The 22586-nt window shown below is 43.2% G+C and overlaps 7 protein-coding genes across 7 annotated transcripts; 6 read left to right on the forward strand and 1 right to left on the reverse strand.

The window, feature by feature from the left end:
* Positions 1-763: 763 nt before the first annotated feature.
* AOL_s00079g213 (uncharacterized protein) lies at positions 764-1546 on the forward strand (the record flags this gene model as incomplete). The annotated part of the gene is made up of 4 exons (XM_011124088.1): positions 764-895; positions 958-1143; positions 1207-1252; positions 1383-1546. 4 exons carry the CDS (start codon positions 764-766, stop codon positions 1544-1546), a joined length of 528 nt encoding a protein of 175 aa, XP_011122390.1.
* A 1381-nt stretch (positions 1547-2927) lies between these two features.
* AOL_s00079g214 (uncharacterized protein) lies at positions 2928-3712 on the forward strand (the record flags this gene model as incomplete). The annotated part of the gene is made up of 2 exons (XM_011124089.1): positions 2928-3050; positions 3125-3712. The coding sequence occupies 2 exons, from the start codon at positions 2928-2930 to the stop codon at positions 3710-3712; spliced, it is 711 nt and encodes a 236-aa protein (XP_011122391.1).
* A 3900-nt stretch (positions 3713-7612) lies between these two features.
* Positions 7613-10184, forward strand: AOL_s00079g215 (uncharacterized protein; the record flags this gene model as incomplete). The annotated part of the gene is made up of 4 exons (XM_011124090.1): positions 7613-8201; positions 8341-9008; positions 9098-9656; positions 9727-10184. The coding sequence occupies 4 exons, from the start codon at positions 7613-7615 to the stop codon at positions 10182-10184; spliced, it is 2274 nt and encodes a 757-aa protein (XP_011122392.1).
* A 1556-nt stretch (positions 10185-11740) lies between these two features.
* Positions 11741-13193, forward strand: AOL_s00079g216 (uncharacterized protein; the record flags this gene model as incomplete). Its single annotated transcript, XM_011124091.1, has 3 exons — positions 11741-12459; positions 12522-13014; positions 13092-13193. The coding sequence occupies 3 exons, from the start codon at positions 11741-11743 to the stop codon at positions 13191-13193; spliced, it is 1314 nt and encodes a 437-aa protein (XP_011122393.1).
* A 2281-nt stretch (positions 13194-15474) lies between these two features.
* AOL_s00079g217 (uncharacterized protein) lies at positions 15475-16537 on the forward strand (the record flags this gene model as incomplete). Its single annotated transcript, XM_011124092.1, has 2 exons — positions 15475-15660; positions 15725-16537. The coding sequence occupies 2 exons, from the start codon at positions 15475-15477 to the stop codon at positions 16535-16537; spliced, it is 999 nt and encodes a 332-aa protein (XP_011122394.1).
* A 313-nt stretch (positions 16538-16850) lies between these two features.
* On the reverse strand, positions 16851-17774 carry AOL_s00079g218 (uncharacterized protein; the record flags this gene model as incomplete). The annotated part of the gene is made up of 1 exon (XM_011124093.1): positions 16851-17774. The coding sequence occupies one exon, from the start codon at positions 17772-17774 to the stop codon at positions 16851-16853; it is 924 nt and encodes a 307-aa protein (XP_011122395.1).
* A 2166-nt stretch (positions 17775-19940) lies between these two features.
* Positions 19941-22382, forward strand: AOL_s00079g219 (uncharacterized protein; the record flags this gene model as incomplete). The annotated part of the gene is made up of 5 exons (XM_011124094.1): positions 19941-20237; positions 20341-20435; positions 20506-21538; positions 21827-21898; positions 21984-22382. 5 exons carry the CDS (start codon positions 19941-19943, stop codon positions 22380-22382), a joined length of 1896 nt encoding a protein of 631 aa, XP_011122396.1.
* Positions 22383-22586: the final 204 nt, after the last annotated feature.

The raw sequence follows: 22586 nt of genomic DNA on the forward strand, positions 1-22586 counted from the left end.
CGTGCCAGCCTTGCAGAGAGAGCATTGATATGGTTGACCGAACACTGGGCATTTTCGAACTATTTAAAGACCTCTTCCTCAGGCCCATCTTCCTCCCTTTCTTTCTTTTCTTCCTCCCTCTCACTTACAACAACCAACATCCTGCAATGGATTTCCCCCTCACAACCTAGACACGACTTCCCTTGGCCTCGAGTAACCTCGATGGCCCAGTTGTACATCTATGGTCAATGCAAAGGGGCCGTAAAACCCGTTAACCATGCCTGCTTTTCGGAGGCTTCGCCTAGAAAAGGTCTCTTAGGGTAGGTCAGTCGATCCATGTTTTCTCCCTTTGCCATCAACCAGTCTCTTGCGTCCATTCCTTCCTCGTTGTTTTGTAAACAAAGCCCTGCTTGGTGGATTTTTGGTTGCTAGGCAGACAGCAAATACACTGCGTTCAGCAACGAATTTCGTTGCTCCGATCACCTAACCAGATCGTATGACACATCTTTCTGATTTCGAATTGGTGGCTGTTTGGTCTCGCACACTATTTGTATTGTCCTTGAAAAATATTAGTACTAGCACAAAAAGTTTTCCCGTTTCTTACCAAACCAGACCCCGTCCTTTATATATGGCCTAGGATGCTAACTTTCTATTCTTTTCTAGCCCACAATACTAGAATGGGGAATGAGGTAAGTTTGTGTACCTTATAGAGACCAGGCCTCGGCCTCATACCGAGACGTCTCTGGGACTTTAGCTCTGCCACGAGGACATACATTGACAGTGTATGAATAGTGGGCTCCGGCCTTTTGCTCTTGGGCTCCGGCCCTTGTCTCGTTGCCAAACTCCTCAACTGTGCGCCGGCCCCTTTCTGACCTGGGCTCCGGCCCCTCCTTTCGTGGGCTCCGGCCCATCGAAGGTATGTTGAATATCGTTCTCCGTACAGATTAATTTCTCTTATACTAACGCGCTTAAAATTAGTGGAGCAAATTTGCAGAGAAGGGATTCGGTACTGTTGTGGTCCACGGAGACCTTACTTCCGTCAAGCTCTTTGAGGTTTTGCTCGATATTTCGGTATCATGTACAAAAACTCCAACAAGAAAATATCCGTTAGAGACGCATGTTGAAATGGGGAGTGAGTTTGCTGTTGAAGAAAAGTGCATGAAGGTATGTAACATTCCAAATCAATTTTAGATTGAACCGTTTCCTTACACGCAGACAAATATATAGTGGACGAAATTCGCAGAGAAGGGAGTCGAGCCAGCCAATGCGCACGGTACCTTCAAGTGTCTTGTGGGCTCCGGCCCCTGAATCGAGGGCTCCGGCCCATCTCTGCTAGATTAGCGGAGGAAAAATTAGTAGACAGTGGCCTTGCACTTTGTGCAGGCCAATGAACGAGCCTATAGGCGACGTTCGCACATTCGGAGCCACGATCAAATGGTTCCAGTATCACACCGAGGACCAGGGACGGTACGCAGTTGAGATTTGGTACGGTGATGGTGACTACCAGGTCAAGATGAACCTGAAAGAGGCCGCCAATGCCCTTTGCGAGAACCAATGGATAAGATAAAGATGAGGGTAGTTTATGATCTTAATTTAAAGCCTGAGAGCCTGAGCCTAGTTTGGCAGAAGCCACTTATAGTCCCAAATACAAAATCACTTAAGCGTTTAATTAATCTTTAAAGTACTTGCACGCATGGACATAGAGCGCGCCCCGGTCCTCTCTGATACAGCGCTTTACACCTTGAATACCATTCCATATACTTAAGTAGTCTCGAAGCCAGGCTTTAGCATAGTCTCGTATTGTAGACGCGGTCCACACTTGAGACTAACTTTAGCATATCAGCACCCAAGCCGTTAGAGTAATTTATAGTGAGAAACTTGAATATAATCTTATATATACCTTAGAATCGTCCCGTATGCGTACGTATGTAGTTGTACCCATACATAGCTAGTAGCTAGCTATTCCCGCTAGTAGTATTGAGGATAAAGAGCTGTAATTGCCTTGTGCTTGATATAATCAGATACTTTTACCCAAGCTTATATTGATTGTTTCGATCATGGGTACCTGAGTCTTGATTAATAGGATTGAAGTCTGGAACCCCCAAGTTCGAGAGAAGAGCGACTTTAAGGCCCTCAGGATTGTATATGAGTCCCGGTGGTATTTTCCAAGGGTAATGGTCCTAAGATGGGATATAATAAATACGGTTCTCAATGAATCTGCTTTTGGAATTCTTGAAATAGCCTGGTCTTGTTCCCAAATGCCATTTGTGACGTCTGGGAACGAGACCAAAAGTAGCCTATAACATAGTACATCTATCTTGTAAACCAGAATTCATGCTACTGCGAATCGTACATATCAAATGCATTCCAGATCCACAGAATTATGGTATAGAACTCCTGTATATTCTATTCCGGTAGATTCCATCTCAGCGCGCATTCCCCTTATCTCATGATAAAATTCTTCCCAAGCCCCGCGCGCATATTTTCTCTCGGCTAGGGCTAACTTCAACTTCCATATATCGTGATGATAGAGCGTCTATGCCGCCTTGAAGAATCCAAAACAGGCCGGATGTCGAACTTCAAGAGATAAGTTTCCCTCGATCCGGGTATTTAGTTCCTATCTCAATGCCGTGATTCTGTCTTCCTTCCCTTGAATATATTCAAAGGATTGAAAAAAGACGTTTGAACACTCTGGGTTGTTATTCGGAATCGACATCTTCTTGGTCTTTGTACTCTTCCTCGGGTCTCCTGGCTACCTCGACTAGCTTATCCTGCATTCGCCGCCAATTGGTTGTTGTTTCTCCCTCAACAAGACTCTCTTCTTCTTTCCAGAGATACTTTTTCTACGATAAAGGTTAGTATTGAAACCAAAATGTGCTTTTTTGGTATATATGTTTTGGATACTGACGTGTGGTTTCTGTGTATCATATACACGTAACAGAGTAAAGATGGCAGGTAACATGACTCAGAACCAAATGATGAACCTTCATCACCATCTTTCAGATGAAGTTCAAAAAGCTCTTGTCACGCATCGCCAAAGAATCGTTCGAGAGCTACGCTCTGAGATGAAGGTATGATGAATACCCCCCTGTTGTTTATTTCGTTTTCTCCCTTACATATAATAACACACTGGAAAAAAAAATAGTGGAGCAAATTTGCAGAGAAGGGATTCGGTACTGTTGTGGTCCACGGAGACCTTACTTCCGTCAAGCTCTTTGAGGTTTTGTTCGATATTTCGGTATCATGTACGAAAACCCCAACGAGAAAAACCCCATTGGAAACTTCTGTAGATATCAAAAAATTTCAAGAGACGATGGGAGATGAATTTGTTGTTCAGGAGAAGTATGTGTTCTTGGTTATGAGGCTGTGGATAGTAGTCCAACAGCTACAACCTGCCCTAGAATTTCAGCTATTTGGACGAATTGAGGGATGTATGACTAACAAGCATGCTACCGATTTGAAATATAGAGAGCACAAGATGGTTCTTACAAACAACGAGGTCACGATCAAATGGTTCCAGTATCACACCGAGGACCAGGGACGATATGCTGTCGAAGTCTGGTATGGCGATGGTGACTACCAAGTTGAGATGAACCTGAAAGAGGCCGCCAAGATGCTGCAACTCGCCGGTGCTTCTCGCAAAGACTTCCTCAAGAGGAAGAAGATTGCCGGAGAGCCGATTAGTGAAGGAAAAATAGAGATAGATGATGAAGGAAATGTCGGAGAAGAGTGATGATTGTCACTTTTGCTGTTGTCAAGGTTTTGTTTGCTGGCTGTTGACTTCTAGTCTTACACCTGTGCCGAGATTGAGCCCAGTATATTATTGGTTCCAACTGGCCGTCGCATAGTCTCAATGGTCTTTCCAAATACTCTGTATCTAGATAGGAACAAATCCTGTACCCTTCTGTTCTACTCTAGATTTTTATGAGTCAAGGACATTATCCTCCACACCTATCTAGTATTTTAGAGCTCACGCTTTCATATGAGCGTGCAGTCTCCATAATACTTAAAAAACATGGTTTAAGTTACTCTACATACTTAGGTACACGTCTCCAAGCCTCTCTATAACCCCAAAGCGTGCATGATAAACAATCTGCGTTGTTTCTACAAAATCCAACATCTTCAAATAAAAACCAGCTTTAATTAATTCCGGTTGTACAAAAACCCTCTCATGATGACACTATGCAAGCTTCCTTACCTTACCGCTGAAACAACCATATTCCCGGCCAAGCAAGCTTGTTTCATCTCTTCTTTTACTATCTTGTCTCCTTTGCGACGGGAAGAAAGGTGACTTTTGTGCTCCCCTCATTCCTTTTGTGCGCGCGGAGCAGTCACTCGATCCTTCATGTCGTGTGCAGGGAACAGCAGGTTTAAAAAAAAAAGGCCGAGATCCGGTGTCTACCTACTTGTATAACCCTTTTTTTTTGCACCGGGACTAGTGACTAGTGACTAGGTAACGAATGAATGGTTTAAGTTTAAGAGAATAGATCATTATCATGTCAATAGTGGCGCGTTCAGTTGCTATTTTTTTTCCCTTGTCTAGTTCTTCTTTCACATGTTAGTCAGGCTGTTTATGTTAGTTAGGACCCCTCAATTTCGTGAAAGACTAGTTTAAGTAAGTATGGCAGCTGGGCAATCTTCAGCGGACGACGTCTGACCCTCCCCCTCCCCTGTTAACCCCTTTTGGAGGATATTATTACCCCATGGTACCTTGCTACATACTATTACATATTTCAACCCCCCCCGCACGATCGATGTGCCATAGTATTATAGCATTTCCCTTTCTTTCTTTGGCCCTTTTCTCTTCAAGCTTTTTTTGTTTTGTTTCGCTTCTTGGAAAGATCAGGGCTGTAAGTTTTGGAAGTTTCAGATAAATTGTAAATATGGCGAAGATTCGAAGGGGGGTGGGATTGCCTGTATTTAACATGATAGTAAATTGCATGCGCATGTTTAAACTGGGATGGGACCTATCAAGAGCTCAACCGAGAAAATACGGGGTAAAAAAGAAATAATGAATAAAAAAAAGAATTTTTTAAAAAATGGGGTTTGCCCGGGGCGGGTTTCCTTAATGAATAATGAGCCATCCATCATGCAGTTCCTCATCGATCCATCATCCATGTTTGGTACGTACGTTAGCTATAGACGGGAAGGGACCCCTCATCGTCGGTCATCTCGTTCTCCGCATCGAGTTTAAAAAAAAAACTAGGAGCTACTTGCTAGCTAGCTAGCTAAACCCCCTTCGATGACGGACGGGATAATGCAGATATTGGAAAGAAGGGGTGGATGTATGTAGGTAGGTACTTATATAAGCTAGTAGATGTAGGTACTAGATACTTTATTTAAAAGGAAAAGTAGGGTAGCAGTGTGAGGTACTGTTGACAGTTAGTTTGACTTTATAATATAGTATCATGTCGAAGTAAGTATGCAGGCGCTCATGCGGACTAAAATAGAGAGTTTAGAAATTGGATCTCGAAGGTTAAGCTGCAGGCAGTAATTCTTCTCCCCAAGTGTAGCGTGCGTGCAGTGTGCATGTCGACGAATAAGCTGAAAGGTATCATCCGGGAATTATGGCCGGGGGGTAGCCAAAAGGTCCCCACCGGACTGTCAGCTACGATGAAAGCTTGTTGGCCATGTGCCCGCATGGCCAATCAACGGGATGGAAGTATCTTCTATACATCATTCTGTGCAGGAATCATCCAGCCAGAAAAATTCTTCCATTTTTTTTTGATAAGGAAGTATGTAATATGTATGTACTATGTATGCATAGTAGTCTACTCCGTACTAAGAAAGAAAGAAAGAAAAAAAAAAAAAATTGTGCCTGATCGAAGAAGCTAGCTTGCCTGACCGACCGACCGCCGCTGTGGGGTCCGGTTTGTTTTCATTGGGCGAGTGAACGAATTCAAACGAACGAACGAACGAACGAACGACCGGATTTTTTCTCCTATTTTTGGAGGCTGCGGTTTCCCTTCTCCCCCCAATCACACCTCTACCGCTATCTTTCCCTGCAAGCAAGAAAGCACCGAGTGGTGGAAACAGGTGCAGGTCGACATCACCGAGCATATTGTTCTCCCTCCTTCTTTGATTCTCGGGTTCTTGTGTACAGATATATGCTACTTACATACTTAAGTATATTGTTTTTTTGAGTTTGTTCACGTAACGAAACGTTTCTTCCCTTCTGGCTGGGTTCCTGGGGAGAAGTGTGGGTGGTTCATGCGAGGGGCAAAGCAGGCCAACCTTTTGACGTTTTTGTTGACATCCATCGACGGAAAAGACTAAAAAAGAAGAAAACAACTGGAGAAAAAGAAAAAGAAAAGGGAAAAAAAAAAGAGACGAACGAATCGATCAGAGATTAATATGGATGTTTGAGAAAATCTCCAAAAGCCTTGAATTCGATCGATGAGGTTTTGAGGTTTTCGATATTCCACGGGAGAAAAAGATTTAAAATAAAATAAAAAATAAAAAATAAAAATAAACTACTGTCCACTGCTTAGTTTCAGTCAAAGACGAATACTACCAAGCAAATAGTTACTTACATACAGACGTTTAAGGAGAAACAGACGTGGTGGTGTGCATATTACATAGTATACCGTACTGAACTGAACTGAACTGTCCAGATAATACGGTGGTACTGGGGATTAACCTATATTGTATTGTATACATCCGCCTTTGCCTCCCACCGGACACCCTCTTCCTCTTGTCTTCCTTCTATTCTCGAACAACCTAAACCACGACTTACCACGACCTCACTTTGCTATCTTATTTTATATACCATCATACACTTTATTTTTATCTTTATTTTATTTTTATCTATATTTTATTTTATTTTATTCTGGCAAATCTTATTTTTTTCCCTTTGGCGCCGGACCCGTCTTAGCTCGGCGGGCACAGTTGTGTTGCCAGACAAACCCAACCAGACCAAACCAAACTCTGTCGGACACCTTCACATCATCATTCATCACTCGCACTTTCACTTCCACTTTCACTTACACTTTCAGCCATCAGCTGCGGCCTGTTGGGCTTCCCTTCCCTTCATAGCTTTTTACTTCCTCTCACGACCCCAGTAACGACCCCTCGACTTTGCCCCGCCTGCGATAACGACACCTTCTATACTTCTTTGGGCTTCTAGAGTATCTGATATACACCTTTTGAGAGGGAAAAATCCACCCGGTTGCTTGTAAAAGGATCGAGCAGGCGAAAGAGACAACTAAGACGTTTTGGCGGGCTAAACCTGGTCGGGTATTTCTGGACCACATCGACCTTGGGCTTTTTATCACCCCCGACATCATCGTACTTTTTTTGTTTTTGTTTTTTGCCGACCGGTTTGAAGGACGAGTAGACGGACAACGTTTTCTTTCTTTCTTTCTAGATTTTTGTTCTGTCGGGGGATTATCCAGCAGCAGAGCAAGCAAAAGCTTGTTGCAGAGCAGTTGGTCAGGTCAGCCAGTGGTGATAGTTTCCCTCGGAAGATACAAAAGGGGATAGCCATTACTTAACAAATCCGTCCTGTTCTGTTCTGTCCTGTTCGAAGATCCCAACCAACCCGGCCGACCAATATCCCCGAAGATTCATTCACCGAAATCATCATTCTTGGGAATAAGAAAGTAATATACTATTTGATTCGAGTAATAATATAATGACCGCTGTCGCTGCATCGCCGCCGTCCTTTCATCAGCCAGTTCCGCGGTCATGGACTAACGGCACCGCTTCAATGCACGCCCAGATGACGCCCGACGAGGTCTCCCGTCTGTTAATGCCCCCTCGCTCCAAATCCCAGAACGCCATCCCCGCCTCTCAGCTCTCATCGACCTCACCATCTACCAATCCTACCTCTACTACCACCAACAACAATAACAACATCAACAACATCAACAATATCAATCCTATCGCTGCTGCTAAGCAGGCTCTCAACCAGCTACCTCCCCGACCGTCCTCCAGCGCCTCTAATTCTTCCTCCATTTCATCGAATTCTTCGGCCGGTACCATGCCCGGTTCGAATGCCACTTCTACCCCGGCTTCGTCAAATCCGTCGCCGAATAACTCCGAACCAAATACTCCCATCAATTCGGCCAACAATACCGTTAACGGAGGTGTCGCCTGGGCTGCTGCTGCTGGAAAGAGGAAAACTGCCAGGAACGGTGTCGGCAGCCGTGAAAGCGCCATGAAGAACAGTGGAAATGCTTCCAATGCTCTGAATGCTGCGATTTCTGGTAACAGCAACACTGGTAAGTTTGGGAATCTGTCACTCTTTCTCTTTCTCTCTCACTTTTTTTTTTTTTTTTTTTTTTGCCTGCATGCATGCATGAATGTATGTACATGTAAGTAGCCGTTGAAGATAGCTAACCGCTATGACGTCAATCTTAGGTTCCTTTCTTATGCTACTACCTCTCAACGGTACTTTCGAACGAAAAGTCATCCCTCTACCTTTCTACCCCGACGTCCTCCGTATCGGCCGTCAGACCAACGCTAAAACAATACCCACGCAATCCAACGGCTTTTTCGACTCTAAAGTTCTCTCCCGGCAACACGCCGAAGTCTGGGCCGAGAAAGGAACTGGTAGAGTCTTTATCCGTGATGTCAAATCATCCAACGGAACCTTTGTCAACGGCTCTAGGCTATCTCCAGAAAACAGGGACAGCGAACCTCATGAAATACGTGCTGAAGACATCTTGGAGCTCGGTATCGATATTGTCGGTGAAGACAACAAGACCATAGTACATCATAAGGTTGCCGCAAGAGTTCAACATGCTGGTTTCCATCAAATGCAACCGACAGGGAATGGTGCCAATTTCGACCTTAATTTTGGAGATATTGATCCTAGTGTTGGAGGCGGCTTGATGGCACCACCGTTGAACCATGTCCAAACTGTTTCTGGAGTTGCAAGCGGCGGCAGAGGGAGGAGTAATTCGCAAACATCGAGAGGTGGACCCATGGCCTTTTTGCCTAACGGGCTCGTTGGGCTACAACGTCAGGGAAACCAATTGATGGCCGGGATGCCGATCACAATCGAAGCTATTGCTAAGCGCCTTAACGTGCGTATATCCTTTTTTTCTTCTCTCTCTTCTAGAGTGAGCTGATGGTAATGACATTCGACTAACGTTTTATAATTATTATTTTTCAGTATGAAATGCAGCAAGCCCGTATGCAACAAGCCGAACTGAAGAGGGCACATGATTTCTTCGATATGGTTATCGTACAACAAGCTCAGAACGCTCAACAACAACGGGAGGAGGAAGAACAGAAGGAAGCAAATAAGCCGCTAGTTAATGGCGAACCGGCCAATGATGCTCCGGAAGCTGATCTGTCGAAAGATGGCCCCGTTGATGACTCTGAACTTCCGATGCCTCTGGAACAGATCGAAAACCTTGCTCAACATAAGTTCTCGAGTAAACCTCCGCCACAAATCCTTTCTCTTGTCACTGTACTTGCAGATACGAAAAGAGATCTCGAGGCAAAGTCGTTACGAGTTAGGGAACTTGAGGATAGCCTCCTGAAGGAAAGGTCGGCTCGTGAACTTGCCGAGGAACGAATCGGAAGGCTGGAGACAGCTACTTTTGAATTGCAGGCTGCTCAAAAAGAGAAGGAGAGGGAAGCTAGGGAGGAGAGAAGCAGGAGAATTCCTGATATCCCCGATGTTGGCGAAGTTCTAGAGAAATCACCCTCACCGGAACCAGTCCTTGGTATGTACCCTGCCTATCAACAATCATATCACCCATTATATTTTGATGCTAACATATGTTTTATTACTAGTTGACAATGATATGCAGCTTAAGCTCGACAAGTTTATGGCCGACCTCACAGCTGCTCAAGCAGAAATAGAACTTCTGAAGCAGTCCCTTCAGAAATCCGAGACCGAGAAGTCGTCGGCACAGATATCGATCTCCGAGATCGCTGAAGAGAAGAAGAAAGAGGAGGATGCACGAATCCGAGCAGAAAAGGCCCTTGAGAAGGCTAAGAAGGAACACAAGAAAGAGAAGGAGGCTTTGAAGGTCCCCAACGGAGTTGCTCCCGTCAAGAGCGTGGAGAACGTTGTAGAGAAGGCCACAAACGGCGCAGCCCCTGCACCTTCGAAATTGGCGACAAAAGATAGCGCCGCACAGTTCCGCCGGGACTACGGAACGCCGTTCGCTAGTTTTATCGGCGCAGTAGTTGTTGGTGTAGCCGTAATGACGGTGTTGAATAGCTGGACCAAGGGTGAAAAGCCGTAGAATGACACTTGAGTACCTTGTCTTGACTTAACGCTTGGTGCATGGCTAATTTTTGCCCCCTCCCTTTTTTGGTGCCTCCTTATTTACAACGGATTATATTATGCTTCGCGGTTTTTTTCTGATAGCCAAGCTTAGCCTGTTGCTTCTTCTTCTTCTTCTACTAAACCCTCCAACCCTACCATTGAAGGGGGTAGGGGGTACACAACTACTTCTTTCTAATTCCTCAGAGCCATATCTGGAGCATTCTTTTGTATCTATAGTGGTCTTTTTTCGTCTCCCTTTTTTTTTTTTTGTGGCTTTTTCCCTTTTGTGAGCTTTCCTTTGTTACGGATGGGGCTGCCTTTGCTTATGTGCGGGTTGGTTTACCTTGCGTTTCCTTGCGTCTCCGTCCTTTTGTCCTCTCTCTTAACGTCTCTCTCCCAAAAATTATACACCTCCCGTGAATTCTCTCTTAAAATACATTCGCTATCGATACGTACCTGTGTCACTCGTTTAGAGGCAGGTAGTGGTCTTTCCTTTGCTCTTATCGTCATTGTTTTTAAATTTCCTTTCCGTTAGAAGCTGGTTTCTTTGGATATTGGAACGCTCTACGCAGATGTTTATTTTGGGAATGTTTGGCGCGTTTGATGCCCATATTACCAGATTTTTTTCTCTTCACGAGGCAGACACCAGTACAGTACCTCCCCGTGGAGAGAAAACCCTGAGGGTTCTTGGGTATTCGAAGATTATTAGGGGTTCCTTTTGTTTTTAAACTTGATTTTACCGCCTGCTTAAAATTTTCTTTCCTTCCTTCCTTTTTTTTTGAAGATTTGATCTCGTTGATTCCTTTGTTCCTGTTGAATGTTGCTTTGCTTTATATATGGTTTGTAAATACTCTGATACACTTGTGGCCACATATATACTTTTGGCCGGTTGTAGCTATGAAGCCAAATGATAATAAAGATTACATATCGTGGCCCCTCCTAAATGAATCCGGCCTCGAAGCTGTCGGTATAGTGTCGCCTGCTGTGGCTGTCCATCGTGACCTAATTTTCACGTGGCAGGGTTTTGCATTTTTTTTTTTTTTTGGTGTTGAGACCAACAGCTAAAAATTTTGACGTCACTGCATTAGCGTATCGCAAGACCAAAAAAAAATAATTCTTTGGACGAAAAGCAAGCTTCGCGCTCGTAGCTTCGTTCTTTTGTCTCCAACGTCTTCCTTTCGTCCAGCAGGAGCTAGACCGACCTCGAAGAATTAACAGCTTCCCTTTGAGCCCGAAAAAACGGTCGCCAACAAGACCCTGCTATCGATATAGAACCTGCCTGCCGTAATTAGACGAGCGTTGCTGGGGCCCACTAGCAGGACAGCTGTATTGTAGCTAGGGAAGCTACCCTGGAGCTGCGCACCCACCTGCTGGCTCGAAAATTTATATCGCCAGCCCCACTATATATCTCCTGTCTTCCCCCCTTCAGTCCGCCCCTCACATCGTCACCATCCTCATTACCTCCGGTAGCCTCTTCTTTCTCCCGTCCAAAGTCTATAGCAGCCTTCGGCATAGGGGAATAATACCGCCGAAATGTATATCCGTCAATCCAAACTCCATCACCTCAAGGAGTACAAGTACTCTGGTGTCGACCATTCTCTTGTCTCCAAATATGTCCTCAAGCCGTTCTGGAACCAGTTTATCAAATTGTTCCCCATGAACATGGCTCCCAACCTAATTACCCTCACCGGCTTCTCGTTCATTATGATAAATCTCGCGACTTTGCTTTGGTATAATCCTACTTTGGATCAGAACTGTCCTCCATGGGTTTACGCCTCTTGGGCAGTTGGATTGTTTTTGTATCAGAGCTTCGATGCCGTGGATGGTAGCCAGGCACGAAGGACGAAGCAGAGCGGTCCACTTGGTGAACTCTTTGACCATGGCGTTGACGCGTGCAATACCACCCTTGAGGTCGTTATTTTCGCCGGTGCTGTGAACCTGGGTTATTCATGGCAAACAGTTGGAACACTCTTTGCGACTCTTTGTTCGTTCTATTTGACAACTTGGGAGGAATATCATACTCATACCTTGTACTTGGGACCTGTATCTGGACCTGTTGAAGGTATCTGTGCGGTTATTATCGTATACGCTATTACGACTTTTACTGGTGGTTACTACTGGCATGGAAGCATGTTGAGGAGCATTGGGGTGCCAGAATTTGAATGGATTCCCAAGCCTGTTTATGAAGCCAGCTTCATTACTACCTACATGATTTACGGGGGTGTTATTTTGGGGTTCAGCATTTTCCAGAGGTGAGATCCCCTCCTTTTTAAGTACTTCTAGACGTTCTTGAATGTGCTAACCCTGTCTCTAGCTCGATGAACGTCGTTAAGGCACGCCGAGAAGCTGGTCTCCGTGTCCGCCCTGCTCTTCTTGGTCTCGCCCCATTCTTTGCTCTATGGGTTCTTATCCCCACCTGGCTTTACATCCAACCTCAAATCCTCAATAATCATCTTATTCCATTCATGTTCTTCGTCGGTGCCTCCTTCGCCTACCAAGTCGGCCTCATCATCATAGCACACCTTACAAAATCCGCTTTCCCATACTTCAACGTCCTAATCATCCCAATTTTCTTGGGAACCATGGACTCCCTTGGACCTTTCCTTACCGAAAACTACGGATTCGGATGGCCAAGTGTCCTAGGCGAGGAGTATGAGATCCCATTCGTATTCTTGTGCTTGGGATGTGCGTATGGCGTGTATGGAAGCTTTGTGTTTGATGTTGTATTGAATATCTGTGATTATTTGGACATTTGGTGTTTAACTATCAAGCATAGGAAGACGAATGATGCTAATGAGACTATTGTGGTGAGTATTTTTATGACCCTATCTATTGTAAGAATTTGGATGGATGGTTTGCTAATGAGGGTATCTTTTGGTTATAGGCCGAGGTTTTCTCGAAGTTCTTCGATAAGCTCAATGCGTTGAGTGGATCGGATGTACAGGTAAACGGCAACGGGAATGGCGTAGAGAAAAAGACCTTGTGAAGACAGACCATTAAAGAATTACTTGGTTCCAATAAAAAGAATTACCGGAATAAAAGCATGCTAATGAAACTCTAGAAAAGTTTTTTGGGTCGTGGCTAGGAAAGAAAAGAATGTTTAACCGCTCTTGAGGAGCCTGGACTGATGATTTCCTTTATCTCACTCTTTTTTTTTTCTAATTCTTTTTCTCTCTCTTTCTTTTTCTTTTTCTTTTCTTTTAATTATTCCTTTCTATGGTTTGATACCTCTAGATCGGTGACCTTTTCTCTCTCTTTTTTTTTTTTTTCCATCTTTGATTGATGCTGAAGATTGTTATCTTTTTTTTTATATGCATCCTTTTCTTGTTGATTGGATTCCCCCTCTCTTTTTTTGTTTTTTGGAGCAACATTTGGACTATCCTTAGAGTCGTCAAGCTGTCAAGTTGATGACTATAATGTTTTTTTTTTTTCCTTTCCTCTTTTAAGTCTTAATATGATGTATGACCGAGATGATTTTTTTGGAAAAGAAATGCATGATAAATTTAAAAAGCTATTATACATAAATTCGGTACTGTGCTTTTGGGTATAAATATATATATATATATATATATAGTTATACCTAGCTAGCTATCGAATCGATGTGAAGATTTGAATTATAATTATCTAAGCATTATTTTTTACTTCGAGAAAGCTCGTGTGTATAAACTACTCGGCTGGCTAGGTGTTTAGTTAACTGTGAATTTAACTTTTTAAGTAGTAGGATATATACATATATATACATACTCCAGAGTACTATAGCTAGTCGATGGTCTCAAGACAAGGGGTAGATGAGGGCTAGTAGGGAGGAATATGTATAATTATAAGTAAGGTGGCTTGATTTGTGTCCCGTAGGCTCGGAGCTTTTGGCCAAAAAAGAAAGAAAGAAAGAAAGAAAGAAAGAAAAAAAAAAAAAAAAAAAAAAAAAAAAAAAAAATTAAAGAGGATCTGTATCATGTTCATGATCTCGATCACACGAGCAGAGCTCTAGGATAGCTCCTATCCCGGAGCTGTGCGAGCTATATATGCTTTCTAGGTATAGCTCGAAATTTTGAAATATCAAACGAGGATCGATTGTAGTCTAGTGCAACCTAAGAGGCCGACGTTACTAAACAACACGTAAAATACAACAAACTAGGTCAATTAAGTCTACTACCCGAGTACCATGTATGCTATAATCGATAATATAATCTAGCTCTAACCGATTGACCCTTCTAACTACTTTAGTCTCAGTGCACAAGAACTACGTATACTCTTAATGCTTCACGAAAAAATACATGGTCTTCCTTATTTGTTCGATAGATTTGATTTATTTCTCTATATAATTTGTTGACAGTGCGCAGCCCGCAGTGGCACTTAAACCTGACGGTCATATATACAGTTTGAAATCATCACTCAAAATGCTAATTACCAAAATTGCAGCTACTGCTACAATACGTCTGAGAGCTTTAGGCCTAGTAATGGGGTTATTTCTAAGCTTGTTTGCTCATTGGCCTGCCTATGAGCCTATGTATCATAAGTGAGCCTACAGCGCTAGCTAGGCCCGTACATAGGCTAGGAAGCAGGCCAGTAAAGGATCTGGTTTACGAGACAAGACGATTCTATCCAAAAGGGTTTAATTGAAGCGCTCCTGAATATGTACTTATTTACTTCACCGAATTTGTAGGGGGATACCGCGAGCCTGGTTAAACTCATGAGACCATTACCCCAGTACACATCAATGCAGTATTTAGTATTTAATTTTGGCATTATCCAGAGACTCTTTGATAAAATTAATATATATTTTTGAACCATGATAAATAATCCGCTTTTACAGATTTCCCAAGATTGATTACCCCTTCCTTCGTATTCGGGCATTTTGTGTGTTTTTGTGGGAATGGATATGCATCCTCTTGTGATTAGGAGCTCAGTACATAGATCTGGAAGTATAGCAGACCAGATAAGCCGATAAGTTAGGTTATATATACATATTGTATATTGTAAACTTAAAGATTATATGTTTCGGTAATGACAATCGAAATGGATCTGTCTAAATTAAGTCTCGAGGCTGGAAGAATTGGAGTTGGCCAGATAGGTACTTGGCCTTGGCATGCAGATGGACGTACCATACAGGTTCCCTTGCCAAGTCACCCTTCGAACTCTCATCTTGTTCAGCCTTGAGGATTAGGCATTTATCGCCATCGTATTTTTTAGATGAAAGAAGAGAAAAGAGTAGTTCGCAAATTCAAGTACCCCTTTGAACAAAAGAATAAAATAGGAGGAAAACCCCGATGGTTTATGAAACGGTATTGAAAACAACGCTTGTGGCCATGGGGATCGAGCATGGGATAGCAGGGCGTCTCCGACGAGCGGGGGGGCATGAGAATTTGGCGGGTTTCGTGGGAGTTGAATCTCTCTCTGGCCGCATCGAGAGAATGGATTTAATCGATTTGAAGGGGCAGTACCTGGAAACACATGTATTATATAACTTTAAGTCAAGTCGCTGCTTAGGCAAAACTAATCATATAATTTAATTTCTAGACGGGGAGCGCTGGAACGTTGGAGAACTGTTCTCGGCAGCGTATTAATATTACAGAATCGACTGAGCTCGAGGGGAAGCCGGAGAAGCGCGAAACACAAGAAGCTCACATTCTACTGAAGAATCGAAACCAAGAACCACGACCGCAAACGATACAACCAGCCCATGCAATAAAACATGAAGTTCCCGAAAGCTTTAAGTCTACAGACTCGGACCTAGACACGGATTCGGAAAACGATGAGCTAGAAGTCGAAAAGTTCAATTTTCTCGTTTTAAAGACCGTGGAAAACTCCGAATCTCACAATTGGGAAAAAGCGGAGGAATATTGGAAGGCTACCATCAAGATCTGGGGAACGGTACGAAATCATCCAGGAATGGAGGGGTTCAGAATTCCGTCTCTAAAACCGCATGAGGAGGAGGAGCTGGACGAAAAATGGATGCCAGCTTATCTTGCATGGTCACAACTGTTGCAGGGAAAATCTAAGGAGGCCCTACAGACGATAAACTTCTTATCAGATGAAGAGGTTCGCGATGATACAATTTTACACGGGGTAATCGAGTGGACCAAAGCTAGCGCATATACCCAGCTTGGAGACTTGAAAGAGGCAAGGCGACGATGTCGGAAGGCGGTCAAACTGGCGAGGGAAGTCAATGACCTCGACCTGTCGCGTTTGTCTATTGAATTAATGGTGGAAATACTTGAGATGATTGAGGGCCCGGAAGGTATTGAGCTTGAATTTTATAAGTCTTTACTACCGCCGGATTCTGAAGGTGCATCGGAGGAGGTACTGAAGGGAACTGACGAGCCGGATTAACAAGATTCACCTGAGGCATCGCTGGAAGGTACTGGTGAGCGAGATGACGAGGTGTCCAACGTTGGTGCGAAATTTTGAACACGGAATAACTCTTCGAGAGGGGCTTGGACGGAATTCTCTCATTTCAAACAATCACTACACTTTCATACCTTTAGACACTAGGTGGGACCTTGAGCGGCGATAACTATAAGCTCGCTCGAGGCTAGGGCTGGAGTTCAGGCTGTTATGATTTGGTTTTTATGTACAGAAATTGATTATTTCTAATATACAAATTCGCAGCTCTCATTTTGGGGGATAAGTGAGATAAAAGTGTTTACAGTATGTAATCTGGCATATGGAACTCGCTTCTTGAGAGTCTGTTCCGAGTGGCACGCATTACCCTAAAAGGGTTTCCTTTAATATAATCCCCATCTTCGTGATAAATATTCACAGACAACTTCAAGAAACAATCATCTTCACCACCATAGTTATAACTCCGTACTTCAAAACGCAGTTCGTATGGTTCTGAAATTTGCAACTTGGCGCGTTTTAGGGCGTCCTTCACTCTTCTTCGGCTCCTCTCAACGAGTTCTCGAATGGTGGTAGTCTCGTACACATAAATTTTATCCTTGACCCTTTTCTTGAGCTTTCGGGTATAGTATTCGTCCGGTTGATTCCCAAATGTACAGGAAATATCGAAAGCAAGCTTCACGACTTTGGAGTCTGGTTTTGAATTTAGTCGTTCGTCGGAATCGTATTCGTAGTATTCATCGATTATGCTTTTGTATACTTGGGATGCACCAAAGCCTATGCTCTCTCCGTGTGCGTCGTCGTCGTCGGTTTGTTTACAAACAAGATCGTTCAGAATATCGAATGAAGAGATATTAAGTCTTGTAGTTTTAGCCTGGCCCTTGACACCTTCTTCTATATTAAAGCCATCATGTATGAAATATTCCTTCGTAGCACCGTTCTCGACTGTGCAACCAAAAAATATTCCTCGAAGACTTGTGGCCCCCTTTCCTCCGTTGTCAACATAGTCTTCTGAGTATAATTGTAGTAGATTGTGTACTGGAGTTGGATATTTGCTCCCTGTGACGGGTCCGTAATTGTATTTGAATTTGGATTTGGTAGAGGTTTCGGATATTATTTTGTTCCAATGTTTACAGACTTGAGCAACATTGGTGCGATCGTAGAATGATATGATAAAAGAGAGTATTTGGATGTGAAGCTCCATTGGGAGGGCTTTGATGTTAGCCATTGGTTTAGATTGGTAGTTGATTAGAACCTAGCGTAGGTTTTCTTTTTTGATAGTGAATGGGATATCAATTGGGTCCGAACTGCGAGGCAAGGATATGTTGTATGTTGTGGAACGTATTTTAAGAGATTCCAGAAGGTTTCCTATTAAAGCTTTATATTAAATACAAAAGATAAACGATATGAAAGCTCAAAGGATCCAGTTTTAGTGAAACTTACGTGTATCGGCTTGACATACCCGTTTAAGTTTATCGACAAATCGGACCATCGGCACTACCGAGTGGTTCATGAATTTCAGCCAAGCCACACTTTTGGTTCGCCTTGTGTACTTTGGGTACAGACGTGCGCCACATGTGTTTTGTGCTTAAGCTTATTTAGGTAGGTACTCTTGACTGGATATAGATACTTATTTGACAGCACCAGATTCCCTATAGATTACTGTGATTGGTAAAAAAAACAATCTTGGGACCTCTTATAGATGTATAGCTCTACACATTCCTATTTGATAAGGTCAACCTACAGACGCTCGGCGTGTGCACCTTGAAACCCCATCGTGACCATATTAGTCTTGCACCATTTAAGCCCTGGCTGGAATTTCTAAAATTTATAAACTTTTTTAGAACCTTTTGTCACCTGAAGATGGTCTGGTGATGGTTTGGAGAAGTCTGGTGGGTTTATATTAGGGTTACCAAATTTGTATATCTGAGCCAATCATATATTTACACCCTCGCCCAACTAAATCTAGAAAGCAGCGCTGTACGTAGATCTGCGGGTAACGATATTCTGCGGGTTCTAGCACCAAGATACTCAGAATCCTTCCTCGACAAGAGAAGGAATATCGAATAGTAACCTCGTGTAAATTTCATCCGCGAATCGTTCAATATAAGCTTAAATGGAGACTATTAGTGAGAAGCTCGAGAGCAACGAGCTCCCCAATAGTCAAATAACTTTTTTTTTCCGATTAAATAGTCAGTAGCCCAAATATCGGAGTTCTCCAACGCATCACCCGTAGATTTATCCTTCAGAGGCTGTAGATCTAATGATGTCGGTAGGAGCTAGTAGCTCTCGAAGTAAAGTTTTCCCAGGAAATATTTTAAGTATCACCGGAATTTGCTGAGGAGCTTATGCGATCTAGCAAGCTGTGGCGTAGTTACTCTAACTCTGAACGCAGTATGTTTCCCTAAGGTTTCGTTATCTTTTGGTATATCTAAGCTAGCTTGCTTCGGTATTTTGCGCATAGGTCAGCTTCTACTGCTTCTGGAAGTCTTTTATGTTTGTTGTAAATCAGAACAAAGTTTGTGTGACATGACAGGAAATATTGACAGCCTTATCACCCTGTGGTACCTCGATATCTCCGATATTCCTAGATCTAGACGTTGAACTCTGGAATGAAGTGTGGCTTCGGGACAGGTAACGTTGACATAATCAATACATATACATGTATTTGCATCCTCATGGGGACGAGTGTGATTGCGTTACACGAAATCTGATGCGGGTAGCATTCTTATATATTAGTAGGGGTGAACGAAATAAAGGAAAACTATTCGAGGGCAGGTAACCAATCTTCTCACGGGTCTGTTCGTCGTTTGCTGCTAGTTTTGGTAACAATATGCCGCAAGTACTTGCTTCTAACACCCTGGAGCGGAAAGCTATGTAGTTTTACGAGGCGACATGGAGAATCCAGGGCTATAACTCGGATATCGATTTAATTCGGTCTTGATATACGTAACGGACCACTAAAAACTAAGGCTGTGATAATCTGAGGCTCTAGTATCAAGGTCCATTAGCAATTGCATACGTGTACTAGCTACCAGCTGCAAAATTTCGCAATGTAACCAGTTTCTGGAGCTAGAGGATGTGCCCTTGGGTTTCATTGACTACATGATATTAGAGATACTTGAGCCCGCCCCGAACTGATAGGTCTATAGGTATATTAATCTTGACCGAAGTCTTGTATATTCGTTTCAAACCACCTCACAACTTGGTATGGTTTATAGCCACCTATGGGATATAGCTAACCGACGTTATTATTAACTTGTGCATAGGTATATTCTATTTTTAACTTTTAAAGGTAGGGAGCTTGCTCGACTTACCAAGGCCTACAGCCTATGCCACTAATATAATTTAATACTTTTGGATTTTTAGATCTAGATCCATCAAAAAATAGAAGATGTCACTCAACAGGAAGTCAAAAAAGATAAAGAACGCAAGCACATCGAGCAGTATGTTATCACCAGCGTTGGTAGACTATCCGCCTCGTGGGCTCTACCATCCGGCTTACATCTCGAGCACTTCTTCAGACAGGGAATCTCACGGGTCAAGTATTTTTATTGGCGGATACGAATTTGAAAAAGCCAGAAAGCGATCCTCAAAGAAAAATTCAAGGATAGACTATTACTCGGGTTCCAGCAGTAGCTCTAGCTCTAGCTCTAGTTCAAGCTATAGCTCTACGGCTAGTGATAGTGAGGTAGATCGTTATACCATATCTCTTATATCCTGACTACAATTCTTACTTCTGAGCGAGCGCCATGCTAATATCAGTAATACCCGCGGTGATTAACTCTAAATAGGACGAAAAACGGCCACGGCGAGAATGCTCCAATGAAAAAAGGGGGCTAATCTGTTGTAAGGTTAAGAGAAGGATGCTCGCAAAAATTAGAAAAATGTATGTATCTCGGTCCACAAAAGTATCCCATACGCTTAAGTCACCCGCTAAAAACATCATGGGATACCAGGGAGCGTCTAGAGTCCTCTCTCTCAAAAAATAAATTTCTAGATACACCAGAGGTCCGTCGAGGTCGCGCTGCGGTTCAAGACCCTAGATCTACGCAATTGCCCCCAAATCAGGGACAATCCGAGGAGCCCTATCATGACCAACTTCGGCGTTTACCACATTTTCAGCAGCCCATGCAGCTCCAGCCATCAGGTTACCTACCACACCCTCCACGAAGTCCGTGGGGCCAATCCTCAGTATACTCCCAACAATACTCAGGACTTCAAACCCCAGAAAGTTTCACTAATCAAGAGCTCCCACAGATCCAACAACGCCAGGACTACGAGCACCGCCAACAGAGGTCGCAATATCAGCAATATCAACAGAGGCCTCATGGGTCACATAATCCTCAAGTATCACAAGCGTCCCGAGATCTACAGGGACATAAAAAATGGCAGCATCAGCGTCAGCGAGCTCTAGGCTGGGAGGGGCCCCAAGAACACGTTCAGCAACGGGGTCATAAAGGTTCAGAAAACAACGGATCTCAAGATCATCAATACCAACAAGAGGATCAAGACCAGGAGTGGCCTCTGGAAGATCAGTTACATTATCAATGCGGCTGGGAGGACCCCCCAAAACATCAAGGTGAGGATCATCAACAAACTCTATGCCAGCAAGGAAATTTTAAACAGCAATCTCAGCAGGACCCAAAAGAAGAGTATAGCCAGGACCAGCAGGTTGGTAAGGGTCAGCAAAGACAACAACATCAATCGGAGGGGGAGAAAGAGCAAGAGCAAGGATCAGATTGGGCACAAGAGTCAGAACAAGAACAAGAGTCAGGATGGGAACAAGAATCAACCCAAGCACAGGAACCAGAAGGATTTCAGGAGCAAGAACTAGAGCAAGGAAATCAATATACCCAGAAACAACAAACCCACCAACCACACCAAGAGCAGCAGAACCAGCAGTTTTCGCAGTCGCCAAAGTCTAATGATCAAACGCCAACCCAATTTCGATCTCGAAATGTTAGTAATATTCCATCAGCAGACGCTTGTGTAAGTCGTAAATAGAGATTCTTTTTTACTCAGTCTGCTCATAATAAGTTTATCAGCTGTAATATTTCCCCGTGTTTACAATCAATAACCACAGTAGCTCAAATTAGAATTCACTTATAGCAGGCATCGAAGGTGATTTTAATAACCTTAGAGTATCGTGGATAGTTTATCACATACGTATCTTCTAATACAGACAGCCTTATTGAGACATCCAAAATTACCAAGCCAATTAGATTATTAAATGATCTTTAATGATACATACGCTAAACTTTTTGAACTACTACACAGGTTCTCGAACAGCCCCCATCAGCACAAGGTAACACCTCAAGCATCGCCAAACTGTTTGAACTCATCCTTTCAGTATGTTATAACCTACACTATAAAAATGATATTCAGTTGTTCCAGATTTTAGATCGGTACTAATGGGACGATAACTTTGGTGTAGTACTTGAGCCCTCGCGGATTTTCCAACGATGAGGAGGCCTTGATGGAAAGAATCAAAGCAATAGACACCGATAGACAGGAGACGATTACATCAATTCAAGAACTAAAAGAGGCAGCGAGAGAAAAGGATAATGATATTGCTGAACTGCAAGGCGAAATTCAGGAGATGCGGCAGGATATCATTCAGATGCAAGAACAGTTGGGGCAGAGTGCGAAACAAAACCAAATGCTAAGAAAAACGTTAGATCAGCTGAGGAATGAGGAACACCAGAAAGACCCTGGGATTAAAGGGTGTAAGTCTTTACGACAACGTCCAACCTTTCCTGTCAAATTTGAGGTCTACGATCCAGATACTGGTACTACGGAAACCGGTACTATAATCCCATATGAATCATCGTAGTTGTAAAATCGAGTATGAGTCTGACTATTAAACAGCACTAGAGCAATAGAATCTGCGTTTATTAGATATATGAGACGAGTTAGTTTCGAAGATTAAATAGTCGTCAGGCCTGCAGGTCGCTATAGCGCTAGGAATTAGTTTGATTCGCTTCTTTCTCTTTAGCTTCTTATAGCTCTTGCGATTTAATCAATTTAAGTTATTGTT

The sequence above is a fragment of the Orbilia oligospora genome (genome assembly GCF_000225545.1).
Source record: "Orbilia oligospora ATCC 24927 unplaced genomic scaffold scaffold00079, whole genome shotgun sequence".
Classification (NCBI taxonomy): domain Eukaryota; kingdom Fungi; phylum Ascomycota; class Orbiliomycetes; order Orbiliales; family Orbiliaceae; genus Orbilia; species Orbilia oligospora.